This window comes from Lagopus muta, chromosome 11 (genome assembly GCF_023343835.1).
Source record: "Lagopus muta isolate bLagMut1 chromosome 11, bLagMut1 primary, whole genome shotgun sequence".
In the NCBI taxonomy this organism is placed as follows: Eukaryota; Metazoa; Chordata; class Aves; order Galliformes; family Phasianidae; genus Lagopus; species Lagopus muta.
This window is the reverse complement of record NC_064443.1, coordinates 658778-673347: the sequence shown is the minus strand read 5'-3', so window position 1 is coordinate 673347 and position 14570 is coordinate 658778. Positions and strand designations below refer to the sequence as shown.

The following is a 14570-nucleotide window of genomic DNA, read 5'->3' as shown; positions in this document are numbered from 1 at the left end:
TTGGACTAATCCCCTTACACTTCTTTTTATCTCACTTACAGGAGCTAGAACAGCTTTTCCCTCCCTCAGAGGGCAGAGAGCATGGGATATAATTTATTAATGCAAGTAAAGTTCTTGGGATCTCCTATGTGCTCTCTTTGCAGGGACTGAAATGTTACTCATGACATATACACCAGCATAACAGCCTGACTTGTTTGGTGGAGTGATTCTTTATCTTATCTACACTTTAACTACCTAAACTGCAGCCATACAGGTTTCTTGTTAAACAGGCAGATATGTTCTCCTTGTCATTTGGGGTTTCAAAGAGTGCCCTCTGTATGTGTTTGTTGTTCTGCTGGCTCTGCCTGCAGGGTGCAGACAACATGCAAGTTGCACAAGTGGGCAGGTTTTAAAGTGATGTTGTCTTCAGTTTCAGAGCTTGGACTCCCAAAAACTCTGCTCTCCGCTTACAGCAGTGCAGCAGGAGCAAATCCAGCAACTGAGCTGCAAGCGACTGGAAAGGTGGGAGAATCATCTTACTGTCATTCTTGGGAGAGTTTTCTCTAAAAGAGGGAAAAAAGGGGTGGGAAAGAAGGGGGTGGTTCTTTGATTAAATGGAGTTTTCTGTATTTTAATCTGTACCCATTGCCTCTTTTCTTTCAGCTTACATTTTACCACAAAAAAATCTGACTTTATCTTCTTTACTCCCTTCCACCAGATGTATGTAGTTATTGATGAATTTTCCACCTCACTTGAGCTTTTCATTTTCAAGCCAGGTCTGTCCCTGCTTTCTCAGTCTCTTCTTGTATGTCAGGTCCTCCAATCCCTTAGTCATCTTAATGGCCCTGTGTTGGATTTGCTCCAGTACATCCATGCCTTTTCTGTAGTTAGGAGCTCAGCACTGGACACAGAGGACTCTGGTCAGGAGCGACTTCACCTTAGTAAATCCATTCTGTTCTTAACATGTTTGGAAATTATTTCCAGGATTATTTGCCCCCTCAGTTTTTTCAGGATTGAAGTGAGTTGACTGGCCCTTAGTTTCCCCAGTCCAGTGCTTGTCAAGACACTGTTTTGTGGAAGTGGAACTACCAGAGCTTTCAAGGAGCGTGCACATGCGTGTTGCACATGCAGTTGAGAGCCTCAGTGGCGTCTAGATGTCCACCATCAAAGGGCTTGTGTGGTTAGCAATGAAGTAAGCATGGTAGTGAGAGCTTTTTATGTTACAAAGTGTAATCCTCGAGTGTTTTCATTTGTTTTTGCCTGACACAGAATGCCAGTGCAATATGTGCTTGGTGAGTGGGACTTTCAGGACCTGAATCTGAAGATGAGACCTCCAGTATTTATTCCTCGTCCTGAAACAGAGGTATGAAAGTAGGAAACATGGAAGGGTTTTGAATCTACACACTGCATTGATATGAATGTGCTTGGTGGGATTATAGTGATGAAAAGGTCGGATGGTTTCTAAAATAGGGCATCCTAAGCTTGTGACCTGGAACTGGAGCTGGTGAACTTTCACCTTCTGGCTCAGAGAAAGAGATTTTGCAAGCTAGTATGTTCTTTGATTGCACAGAGATCCACCTTCATTGAGGCTTGCTTTTCTTATTTCTGCTGTGGTAGAGACTCCTTGAATATCGTGCCCCTTTACTTTTGTATTGCAACTACTCAGAGTTGTCCAGTGTAGTACAAAGCTACTACTGGAGAAAAGGTGGTGGACTCCATTGGGCTTCTTTGTCTGCATGCAGATTAAGACAGTGCAGGCTGGTAGAAATGGCACCTACTACTCACCTGTTGGCTCCACAGTGATTTCTGGGCAAGTACTGGAAATTGAACTGTTGTTTCCTTTCCTAGGCTGACCCATGGGTAGCTTCTGACCTGGGCTGGAATTAAATGTGATTGTGAATTGTAAAAGTGGAAGCAATAGCCATATACATTCAAACTGAAACTTTATTTTGCCTAGCGTACTAGGAAAAAGCTCAGGAGTTATATAGTGGTGCTTTCTCTAATGGTAGCCTAGCTTTCAGCTTATGGGCACCCTAGTAAGCAAATCTTTGTTTACTGCTCTTTAAGAGTTGCTTTTCTCTGCTGTTTTTGTTTTTCTTCTGATAATTGGTTTTCTTTTTTGCAGTGAATGTTAACTTTTGGAGATGGAATGATTACCATAGCCTGTCCAATTAGAATTCTGATAGACAAATGATCAGAGAAATGGCTCCTGTGCTAGTAGCCCTTTGCTGTATAAAGAATGCTGTTCTGAATGCATTAAGCACAGCATGGCCAGTTGGTAAAAGGTGATTCTCCCACTGTATTTAGCACTGTATTGGTGCTACCTCACCTTGAGTACTCAGTGCAGTTCTGGACTCCACAGTTTTAAAAGGACAGTAAGGTCCTTGAATGCAGCCAGAAGAGGTAATGGCTCCCTGAGGAGGGAAAGCAGAGGGAGGTGCCAGGTTCCAGGGAGCTGATGGCAGGATGGGAACAGCATGGAGATGGGCTAGGGGAAGCTGAGACTGGGCATTAGGGAAAATTTCCTTTCTGTGAAGGTTGTAAGGTAAGGTGGCAATGCTCTCAGTAATGTGCTTTTAACTTATCCTTGCAGTGGTGAGTTCTGTGCTGATGAAGTCTGGAGACAACTGCTCAAGAAATGGTTTTGCTAGTTGGAGCCTGATGATAGTTAGCATTGTTCTTATTGATGGTATTTCTGCAGTGGTTGATTTAAGAGAGTATTTTCAGCCTCTGACTGCCACTAATTCCTGAATGCAATATGAGCACTAAACCCAAAGAGAACTTTCTGCAAATCAAACCATCTGTTGTCAGGCTTCCTCTGGTACTGTGCTCTCATTCCATGCAGTGCCAGGCTTCAAACAAAGGCCTATTGTGTACTGTGGAAACCAGGGCTGCTAATGCCTGTGAATGTTGCTAATGGTGCCCACATGTGGGATTTTGGTAGGAGCATCTCTGCTGAAAGGCAGTGCCCTGTCAAAATGCAGCACTCTATAACATCTTGTGTTTTAAACCCCTTCGTGTACCCTAGGGCCAAAAGTCTAGCATTAAACAGCTTAACCCAAACCTTGTGTTTGTGGGAAAACTTTATTTGGTGTGTCAGATACTTAATATGGAGGTACATTTTTAGTACATTTGTTTTGAAAGACCAGAAGCTCACGATAGCTCAGGAGTGAAGCTCCATTGGCAATTGAGTTTACGAAGTAGTTCTGCCTCAGCAAGCAGCATCAGCAGACAATAATCTGGAAATGGAAGGTGAACAAATGTGGCCTTTCTTGTAGGGAGCAGTGAATGGCTGCACATTCAGGAGGAAATGAGCAGTGCAGCAAGAGAGAAGGGATGGAAAAAAGAATCCAGGTGGAAGAAGAGCTCAAAAGGAGCAAAACAGATAAAAGGGTCGGGAAGGGCTGGAACAAGCAGGCCTGCAGTCTGGGCCTGTGGATCCGGGCTTGCAGAATGGCTATGGGTCCTGGATCTGGTGGCTTCTCTTCTACTGAAGTCTCCCCCCAGCTCCTGCTGCTGCCTTCTCTTAAGGTGTTATAGCACTCTGGGAAAGAGCCACTTGGTCTTGAGGCTTGTAAAGTAGAGGAAGTGCGATGCATTAGGAGTCCAGCAGGCTTCTGTCTAAGAGCTAAATGTGTTTGGTTTCCAGCAGCAGTGTGGCACCTTTGCTTTGGCTGCTCGCGCTCTTTCTGGTGTCAGGAACTCCTCACGGATGTGCAGAATGGTTGAGGTTGGCAGCAATTTCTGGAGATTTGTCTGGTTTGATTTGCCTGTGTGAAGCAGAGTCAGCTGGAGTTTTTGTCTGTTGATGTTTGCTTAAAAATGAGAGAAAAAAAAAAAAAGTAGAGGAGAGTCTTGAACTGTTTTGGAATGCTTTAAACTTTCATGGTGACATAGATGTAACTAAAACAGGCACTCTTAAACCAGGCTACAAAGTTTCTTCTCCTGAGTGGAAGGTGCCAAATGATGAAAGAGTGAGTTTAAAGATGAGAGCTTTCACAATAGCTGCTTGCATGTTCCCACTACTTTCATCTGGATTGGGGGAGCTAAGTGCAAGTTCACAGCCAGGATGATTCCCTGATGTTGCTCCGTGTAAGTGAGCACAAACTCTTTCCAACAGAGCTGTTAAATTCAAAGTTGTGTTAAGAGAATCTTACATGTAACCAGTGCTCTGGCCACTTTGTCTCATGTCTTTTCAGCAGCCCAGCTGTGGCTGCATTCCTTTATATTCCTCAGGAATGCATCCCACCTAACCTTTTCCCAGAGTTTCTCTTCCTCTGGACACAGTTCACTGAGCTTCTGAAGCTTTCACTTCAATGTTCTTCATGCCTCTGAATTCCACTGTGGGGAGATGTGTTGTGCCCTGGTGCTAAAAAAAGAAATTGATCTCATTTACCAGATTTACCTGGAAGGCGTGAGCTGGCACTGCATTTGTCAGAGCTGTAGGAGTGAGATCTTGAAACCTCTGGTGGTGGTTTGAGGGCGGGCTGGAAAGTTCAACATCTTTCATATGGGAGAAGATGTGGGTGCAGCTGTGAAGCCTTTGTGTAGTATGGGAAGGAGTAGCAGGAGGATTAGACTTCACTACTTTTTTCTGGGCTTTGTCTTATCCTTTTGCAGGCATAGTGAGGCACTCTGTGCTGTGCTTCAGATTTCATTGATATGTTTTGCTTAGGAATGTTTCTGTGATTTCTGTGACAGCATTGGGTAATGTCTGCAGTTGACTCTTGTAAATTTGCTGTGTTGATCTTTCTCTTCAGGAAAAATGTATTCACATCACAGCAAATCCTGAGCCTTGACCCAAGCTCTTGGTGCTGCATGAGAGAGAGCTTTCTTGTGATCTGATGCTGGGGAATTTTCTCAGACAGGAAGAGCATGTGGACAAGATCCAGCTATTTGTCAGCGCCTGGTGCAGGACACTGCTATGGGCATGTGCTGCTTCCAGGAACCACATACTATGTGGAACCAGTTGCCCAAAACTGAGCTGGCGTCCACATTCTTTCCTTTGTTTACATTGGTCTTCTCTGACTGAGAGCTGTGTGTGATTGTTTGGGTGAGGATTTGCCCACGCTTTGTTCACTAATTGAGACTTTTCAGACTTCACTGGACTTTGAAACTATAATGGAAAAACCTCCTCTCAAAAATATTGAAGTTGCCTCTACTGCTCTTTCTATTCAGTTTGTCTGCAGTATTCTTACAGCTATTAGTACTGATACTGTTAATCAAATAGTATCTGTAAAGAATCTTGTTCGTTAGAAAGCAGTTAATGATCAGCATTAATATCCCAGGTTCAAGTTGCTTCTTTATGACTGCACACACAAGCCACATTGTATGTCTTGCTTTTGGCTGAGTAAATGTACATTGACTTGTGCAGTGTAGGTATACCAGATCTGCAACATTCACTTTCTCGTTACGTTTTCATAGCTCCTACAAATGCTTCTGCCTGCTAATTTGAAGACTGAAAGGAAGAAGAGGCATCTTCATTATGCATATTCTATCCTGTGGTTAAAACAAAAGGGTTCTGACTCTTGCTACGAGCTGCTAGGCATGTGGGTAAAGCTGTGAAGGCAAACACAATATGGCATAAACTACCAGCACTGGCTGCGTCCTGTGGACAGAGATCACAGAATCACAGGGTTGGAAGGGACCTCAAGAATCATGAATCTCCAACCCCCTGCCACAGGCAGGGCCACCAACCTCCACATTTAATAGCAGCCCAGGCTGCCCAGGTCCCCATCCAGCCTGGCCTTGAACACACGTCCAGGGATGGATGGGGCATCCACAGCCTCTCTGGGCAGCTGTTCCAGCACCTCACCACTCTCTCTGTAAAGAACTTCCCCCTGACATCCAACCCAAATCTTCCCTCCCTCAACTTCAAACCATTTCCCCTTGTGCTGCAGTTATCTACCCTTTCAAAGAGTTGATTCCCCTCCTGTTTGTAGGCTCCCTTTAGTTATTGGTATCCAGTCCCCTGATCATCTTTGTGGCTCTCCTCTGGACCCTCTCCAACAGCTCCCTGTCTTTTCTGTGCTGGGGGGCTCCACACTTGGACGCAGTATTCCAGATGGAGCCTCACAAGAGCTGAGTAGAGGGGGACGGTGACCTCCCTGTCCCTGCTGGCCACCCCTCTTCTGATGGAGCCCAGGATCCCATTTGTCTTCTGAGCCGCAGGGGCACACTGCTGGCTCATGTTAAAGCTTTTCATCTATCAAGACCCGCAGGTCCTTCTCCGCAAGGGCTGCTCTCAAGCACCACTCCTTCCTGTCTGTATGGATGCCTGGGATTCCTCCAGCCCAAGTGCAAAACTCTGCACTTTGCTGTGTTGAACCTCATCAGCTTCACCTGGGCCCACCTTTCCAGCCTCTTGAGGTCCCTCTGAATGGCATCCCTTTCTTCTACTGTGTCAACCCCACCACTCAGTTCCATGATCTTCCCAGGCGCAGAGGTGAGACTTACCAGCCTGTAGTTCCCAGGGTCATCCTTGCTTCCTTTCTTGTAAATGGCCCTCCAGTCATCCAGGACCTCACCTGACAGCCACGACTTTTCAAAGATGATGGAGAGTGGCTCAGCAGCCGCCTCAGCCAGCTCCTTCAGAGCCCTGGGATGCAGCCACCTGGACCCATAGACTTGCACACATTCAGTCTCATCAGGTGGTCTCGGACCTCTGTCCTCACAGTGGGGGGGGATTTACCACCCCGGTCCCCACCTGGAGGTTTAGGGATGCAGAGCTCAGGGACATGAGAAGAACTGGAATCTTGGCCACCAGTGAAGAGGCAAAGAACTCATTCAGTACCTCGGCCTTCTCTTCATCCATTGCAGCCACTTCTTTTACGTTTACCAGAGGCACACTCACTGTGGCCTGTCTCTTCTGCCCAATGTACCTGTAGAAGGTTTTCCTATTGTTTTTCACATCCCTCGCAAAGTTCAGTTCTGCTTGTGCCTTGGCTTTTCTGATCCCATGCCTGCAAGTCCAGACAGCATCCTGTATTCTTCCCAGCTGACACGGCCTTGTTTGCAGTGTGTGTACCTTTCTTCACTCTCAGCTGCCCAGCAGATCCTTGCAGAGCCATACCGGTTTTCTACCTCTTCTGCCCGCTCTCTTTTTCAGAGGGAGGGAGAGTTCTTGTGCTCTCAGGAAGGCATCCTTGAAGAGCAGCCAGCTCTCCTCAACATCTTTCTTTTTAAAGACAGCATCCCAGGGGATCTCGGCCAACATTGAACAGCTTAAAGTTTGCTCTTCCAAAGTTCAGGGTCCTGACGCTGCTCTTCGCCAGGCCCACATCCCTCGAGATCATGAACTCGACCAGGGCAAAGAGAACAGAGAGAGGAGCTCAGCTGTCTGGTTTAGTTTTGTTCCATGTGGAATTTGTCCCTTTAGCTCATGTGTAGCTGAGCCCATTTCCATTTGCTTTCTCTGGGAGTATTTTTGTCAGCACGTATGGTTCTGCTCCTTTTGTTCTGTGGGATTTGGGGTGGAGGTGGGAAAGGGAGACAAAACTGCTTGCAGGATAGATAGGGAGTTCTGTGAGTACGCACAAACTGTGTTGGAGGAGAGCTTTGTTGCACAAGCCACAATCTCACCTTACTCCACATACATGGTCCTCTGTGCACAGAGCTTTGGGCTCGCTGCTGTGAGCACAGTGTGTGGTTGCAGTGGTGCATGGAACCCCGCATCCTACCTGCTGTCCTGGTGAGAGCAGGGCTGTGGCTGTGAAGACTGCAGGGGGTCCTGGGTGACTTTACAAATTCTTTACAGAGAGAATGGTGAGGTGCTGGAACAGCTGCCCAGAGAGGCTATGGATGCCCCGTCCATCCCTGGAGGTGTTCAAGACCAGGTTGGATGGGACCCTGGGCAGCCTGGGCTGGTATGAAATGGGGAGGTTGGAGGCCCTGCCTGTGGCAGGAGGATGGAGATTCGTGATCCTTGAAGTCCCTTCCAACCCTGGCCATTCTGTGATTCTGTGACTTCCATGATGTGCCCAGGGTCACCAGAGCCAAGCTTTTGTCATGCAGGGGTGTTCAGGCCAAAGTTTGGGGTTGTGCTCTGTCTTGTGGATTGTCCTAGTTATGCACTTACTATTGCAGTGAATCTCTGTCCCAATGCTGTTCAGAGACTATTGGTGCAGAAGACAGCCCTTTTCCCAGAGTGAGGCCTTCTAAAACTCAAGCTAAGTTACCATCACAGAAGCTTTGTGGATTAGAGGAAAAATAGGACAAAGAGAGGAATCCATGCAGTCGTGGTTGGATTCCTTTTTTTTTTTTTTTATCTCGGTAAATAAAGGCAAAATAAATCTTCACCGTGACTTTATTGAGGAGGGTCAGCTGGGTTCAGGATTCCTCCGAAGGTCGCGCAGGCTGTGGCTCCCCTGTTTTGTACCCCTAGAGGGCACTGCAGGCTTAGACTAGCAGAGTTCCTGGCAGGTCTATCTAATCATTGCCGTGTGGCTTCTAGCGTGTTCTGATCCCCTCCTCTCTCACACGCTGTCTTTTAAAGCAGATGAAGGCTTGTTTGTTCAGTGGAAACAAAAATGGTCTCCTTTCATCCCCTGCAGCTACTGTGTGGGCAGAGCCATGTTCTTGAATGCCGTGGTTTTTATTAGCTGGAGGAAAGCTGCTGGGAGGAGAGCTCCAGCTCTGCTTGTGAGGTTTCTTTCTCACAGCCCCATCAGCCCTCCTGACCCTCAGGGGGTGGCACCTCCTTACCTGTTGTGATCGCACCATGAGCTCAGGCCCTGCATACGTTTTTCCATCTTGGTTTTGTTGTGATGACTGTGAGCTTCCCTGTGAAGGGAAGTGGAGAAGCGTGCTGTAGGCTGAATAGGTGTGTTTTACCTGGTAGGCGTTATAGGGGAAGAAATGCCAAGTCTGTTCCGTGCTGGGCATTTTTTTCAATAGTCATCCAGGAAGATTGTGAGATTACTGGAGATCATAAAGACATGGAAACAGGTTTACTGGGTCAGATTAAATTGGTCTAATTCAAAATACTGTGTCATCCTGGGGTTTGTGGCAGATGGTGAGGACAAAATTACATAGGAAAAGCAGACAGAGAAGGATCCCCCCCTTGTTTTGACAGTCAGCAGTTAAGGGATGTTCTTAGCCAAAGCTGGGTTTGAGGCCGTTCTGCTTCATAATCACTAGTGGATCTGGATCTGTCCTCCATTAATCCTCTTTTTAGTCTGTCTGTGTTTCTAACCTCCACAGCATCATCTGGCAGTGAATTGTTCTAATTTTCTACTTTAAGTGGGAAAAGCATTTTCTTTGTTTCAGATGCTCCTAGTCTTTCATCAGGAGAGCTCTTTGTGCTGTGAAAATGTGGAATAACTATTCATGCTTTCACAGCATTTGTAGTTTTTCTCCTGTCACTGGCTAAGCAATCCTTTTTCCACCTGTGATTTTTAAGTTTACTTGTTTCTCGAGATAGGTTGCTTCTTCCTTCCTTTGCCAACATGCTCAGGGTACCAAAACCACTGCTGTTTACTTTGCCCTGTCATCTGAATGGCAGTCATTGTGCCGGGGTGTTCTGTGAAAGCACTTTAAGCAAAGATTTGCTCCAAGAAACCTTTCATGAAGGTTAACCTACATTCTCACTAAGCATAATCGTTAACCTCTTAAGAAGGTCAAGCGGAGAGAAGGGAGGATTTTTACTTCCAGACATGTATGTGCAAATCTGCAGATCCCCAGGTGGGGGCTTTCTCTGGTGATATGCGGCAAAGGAATGAACGCATTTTTCTGTTTTAATTAGTGCTGAAAGGAAGCTTCCTGATCCAGAATTGCCTGTGGTTTCCCTCATTTCTGTGTTACAGATGGTTACATTTTAGAGTTCAGAAGGTCGCAGTGTGTGGTGAGCACAGCCATGGATCTGCAGTCAGGAGACTCCTTTGGTTTGGTTTTATTTTTTTCATAGTTTTGCTTCTGATCGCTTTACTCTTCAGAGGAAAACTGCTTCTCTCCGTCTCTTGCTACATGGTCTGGGAAATGAAAAGGATGGATAGTGTTGTCTTATTCATAATCTGGGGTCCTTTCCTGAGATATCTGCAGACACCTATAAAGTATATTGAACAGAAATGGAATGGGACATTATTTAATTGATCAAAAATAAGTGCAGTCTATCGAAACATAACTGTAAACAAACATACAGAAGTTGTAGCATTTTCGTAGCCTCCCACAGGTGAGATTTTGCTCATATGGTAGGTAATATTTTATCAGTATGTCAAAGGAAAACAATATTTCCTGAAAAAGAAGGCTGTGGCACAAATGCCAAGGAGTGGGAATCGTAGTAGCAGCTTGTTGCTGCAAAGCAATCAGAACTGCCCTTTGAGCTAAGCACGAGTGTTTAATAAGATCATACATGGAGAGGGAAATAATGCAGCCTGCCCCTCGTTGCAGAGCTGTTGCTTTTGGCTGAAGAGCTTGGGGAAAGCTGTGGGGCTGTGCTGTGTAATGGCTGACCAGTTTTCAGGGGGCTGCCCACAGGCCAATGCGACCTTTGTGTTACCAAGGGATTGCCAAGCACAGCACCAGGGTTAAGTCTCCTCTCTGTGCTGCAGTAGGGGGATAGCTGGTGAGAAGCTGTCTGGTTATATTACTCACTGGTTGAGAAAGAACTGGAAAAGTAGGTCGGGAGAAGGACCAGTAGGTGGGTTAATAGCAAGTCTGCCTTATTGTGAAAGACTATTTAGCTCATCAAAGATAAGCTTGAGGGCTAATTACCTGGCCCAGAGAGCAGAAATTTGTAAGCAGAACTCTCATTAGTTTTGTGGACAAGTGTATAACAAGCACTATAAATGCGAACAGAAGAAAAGATGTACGTCTTCAGCAGAGAGTGTAATTAACTACTGAAGCAGCAGAGCTGGAACCTTGGTACCTCTCTTGCTGGCTACTTCAAATCAGGACAGAATGTTTTTCTCAGAACAGATTTCTTGCTCTAAAGGAAATGAAGGATGGAACAGTTGTTCCTGGCTAAAAGGCCAGGAGGGACTGTGGCAGTAGTTTCTTCTGGCTTCCTATGCAAGAAAAAAGACTGTGGAAGAGCAGAAGATTGCTTCTAAGCTGGTGATTTCCACAGGAGACTCAAAAATGTAAACGTAAATCAAAAATCTCTGGGGGAAAAACAACAGCTTCCACACCTTGCCCTCCCTCCCCCCCCCCCCCCCCCCACCAACTCACACACAGATCTGTTAGTTTATATTGACTTTTCTAATGTATTCTCACTGGTAAGTATTATCATTGCTTTCGTATTTTTTGCCCTAAAAGAGCTCCATGAGATCTTCAGCTTTTGATCCACCTTTTTGTGATATAAAAGGGACCTCAGTTTCAGAGGGTTTCATCTGAGCGGCTCATCAGCAGTTAGAGTGAGATTCAGGGCTGGAGCTGGGCAAACAAACTACAGAATGTCTGGAATGGGATAAGTGGGGCTCAAGGGGCTTCTCACATGAATATGAAGACAAATCCATTTGGCTTTGCCCCCATCTCCTGCCTTGCTTCTCTTGGGCATCCAAGTAAATGGAGTTTTGAAGCTAGGACAAGCAAGCTGAAGCAGAACATCTGTCTGGATGCTGAGTTTGCTGCAGGGCCAAGCAAAAGAGCCCAGGATGCAAGTGCTGTAGCCACTAGCCTGCCCTCTGATCAGGGGCTGGCTTAGTGGTCTGGCTCAGGAAAAAGGGTGTGTGACAATGATCTTCTGTGGCCACTGCCATGGAGGTACGTTTCCAGCTTGGCTTCCTGGTGTTTTGTCATGTGCTCATTGGCAGCCAAGTGGGCAAACAGGAGGGGAGGGGTAATTTGGTTAATATCAGATCAGGCTCTACAGAAAGTCCTGGATTCTGAGAACACAAGTTTCTGGAAAGCACACAAATAAGTAAAACATTCCCAGGAAGTGTATGACAGCAGTGAGGTTACACAGGTTTTCATAGGCCTTTTGCTTTCCATGTCCCCTTTGCTAACCAGGGAATTAGAAGCCTTGCCCTCCTGGACTCCTATCCATGGGACTTTGTCTTCCCTGCTCTCCCAAGGGTATATAGAGCAGGAAAAAAGGGTGCTTCTGGGAACATGGTGTGAATTTGTGAGCTCCATCCTTGCCTTTTCCCCTTCTCCCATTATCCTGTTTTTGTTAGCCCCTCACTTTTATTCGCAGAAACATCAGGTATCTCATTTGCTGCCATTGGCCCACAGCATGCCCACCTTGCCTCCAGACCTCCACACAGCTCTGCAGCCACTGCTGTGCAGTGAGAATCTGCTGTATCCTCCTGCGTGTCTCAGTGCTGAAAGCTGCCTGGCCCTGCGCTGTCTGCTGGTTGGAGCTGTGCAGCTGTGCAGCCTGTGGTTTGGGTGCTGGCAGACGCTGTCCTCGCGCTTCTTTGTGCAGCTGTGGTTCCAAGAAATACAGTGAACCAGAGACCTGGCCGCAGGGACAGGGAGGTAATACCAAGAACCTGTCAGAACATGAGTGTGCACTGGGGGCGGGGGGGAGTGGGGCTGTGGGTGGAAGGGTGAGGCAGAGGCTCATGGGAAGCTGGAGGTGTTGGCAAAGCTTTGCATTTATTTTGCTCAACAGAAAAAATGGGGGGGGGGGGGGAACCAAGTAAGTGACATAGGGCAAATCTAGCAGTGAAGCAAGGCTTCCTGGAACAGCAAGGTGAGAGTGGACTGTGAGTGGCTTGGCAAAGAGGCAAAGGCTTGAGAACCTCTGAGTGCTGGAAATCAAGTAGCACAGGAAGCAAATATTTGTGTCCCCTGTATGGAACTGCAGGTAAAGGGCTTCTAGTCCTTGCAAGATCCTCTTCTGCTCTTCAGTACCAGAACTCCCCTCACTCTTGAGGATGCCGGGCCCTTTCCCCTACAGATTTTTTAAATACTCTTCTGACAAAGGTATGTAATGCTTAGATCCTGCCAACTTGTCCCCACTCCATGCTAAACAAGAGCATTTGTACACCTGGAAACAAATCCCTGGATGCTTGCATCACCTTCAGACCAGTGCACTGTAAAAACCCTTCCAGATATTTTGCCTTGTGCCCAGTTTACCACGCTCATGAGTGCATAATTTCTGGAGGTAGCTGGTGCTCTGGGTGCCCTCCTGAATACTTATTTGCACAAAATCATAGATAGAAGTTGTGGGGGAAGTTCATTGCCTCATGATATTTTTTCTTGATTTTATTTTTGTTTGTTTTTTCTCCATGAAGAATGGAGAATTTCTATATGAAGAAATTTGCAACATACAGAGAGTCTGGGATTTATTCACACCAGTAAGTGCAGAGCTGTAAGCTGGCCTACCTGTAGCAGATGACAAAGGCCCCAGAGGATGATGACACTTGAAGGTGTACCCTGGAAAGGTGCATGGCAATCCTGCAAGCTCTGAGGGACAGGACAGCTGTGGGGCAGTTCTAATCATACCTAAGCTTTGCTCCAAGGGGCAGCAGTGGCTCACTGTCTTACCCTCACGTGTGTACCACGCTCTAGGACCTGTTTCTGCCAGTACCTGTAGCACTGCTTAGCAAGACTTTCAGTGTGTGTTGCTACTGACAGTGACACATACTGTAAGCAACAATTCGGATTTTAATCATTCCACAGTGGTTAGTGTGCTGTGGGTAGATATGAAATCAGGTCACCTTTCTCAAACACTTTCTTAATGTACAATTCTATTTGTTCCTTAACACAGCACTTTCTTGGTTTGTTTTTTGTTATTTTGTTTTGTTTTGTTTTTCAATATTTTTCAGGGACGAGGCACCTGGTGCTACAAGGTTTTAGATCCTATAAAATCAGTGAAGTCTGTTTGTTTTGGTATTCTAATCAAAATGAGCGTTTTTCTGTAGTGAGGGATATTTCTCTGATGTATTCAATCTTGAAAGTGGTGTGAGTGCAAGTAGGCCTTTTTGTCCTGCCATTTCAAGTGTAGGGTGGCAGGTTGTGGAGAGCTTACCTAATGTATTCCAAAGGTTAATGTACTGGACTGTCAAAATGATTTCTCTTTTTTTTTTTTTTTTCCCATTGGAATTTCTGATTTCATCTCAATCTTTGGAACTGGTGACTAAGCTGAGGGCTAAGATGGCTTTAAGCAACGTTGGCATTGTTAGCAGATGTTTGCTGTCTGAAACTGTTCAGTTGGAGGTGATGTAGTGTATCCCACGCAGCACAGACCGCAGCCTTTGGCCATCTGCTGTTGTTCCAGTTTTTCTTTTTAGCATCTTCTGCCTGCTGGTTGCTTTTCCCTATGTGTGGCCCTAGTCAGATTCTTCTGCAGAAGTAGGGGGTGTCTGGTATGGTGTTTTGTACCCTACATATGAGTGCAGGAATGTGTGCCCACATGTGCGTTATCTCTCAACTTTTTACAAAGTAGCTCATCAATTTCAAGTCACTTCTTGAGAGGGCTGAGGAAACACAGATTTTTACTAAATTGCTTCATAGAAGATGGAAAAATACCAAAATCATGTGAAGAACACTTTTAAAACAGCTCTGGACAGCTCAGTCACTCGTGATTTCTGTGAAGGAGAGCTGGTGGCCATGGCAGCATGCTCACTGGGCCCCTCTGCTTTGTGGTTGCTGGGTTGCCCAGTTCTTTTACAGATGCTGGGGGAGTTTGTTTTTCTTGTGGAAGC

General features: G+C 46.1%; 1 protein-coding gene across 7 annotated transcripts in view; it reads left to right on the top strand.

Moving 5' to 3' along the window:
* HEMK1 (HemK methyltransferase family member 1) overlaps positions 1 to 14570 on the top strand; it is a 70092-nt gene that overhangs the window by 1695 nt on the left and 53827 nt on the right. For all 7 annotated transcript variants that reach the window (XR_007379224.1, XR_007379225.1, XM_048957020.1 and 4 more), the window contains exons 3-4: positions 410 to 501; positions 1249 to 1342. Coding sequence is in view for 5 of the 7 variants with exons in the window: in XM_048957020.1 (XP_048812977.1) it covers positions 410 to 501; positions 1249 to 1342 (186 nt within the window). In the remaining 2 variants the exon portion in view is untranslated. The remainder of the gene's footprint in view (positions 1 to 409; positions 502 to 1248; positions 1343 to 14570) is intronic.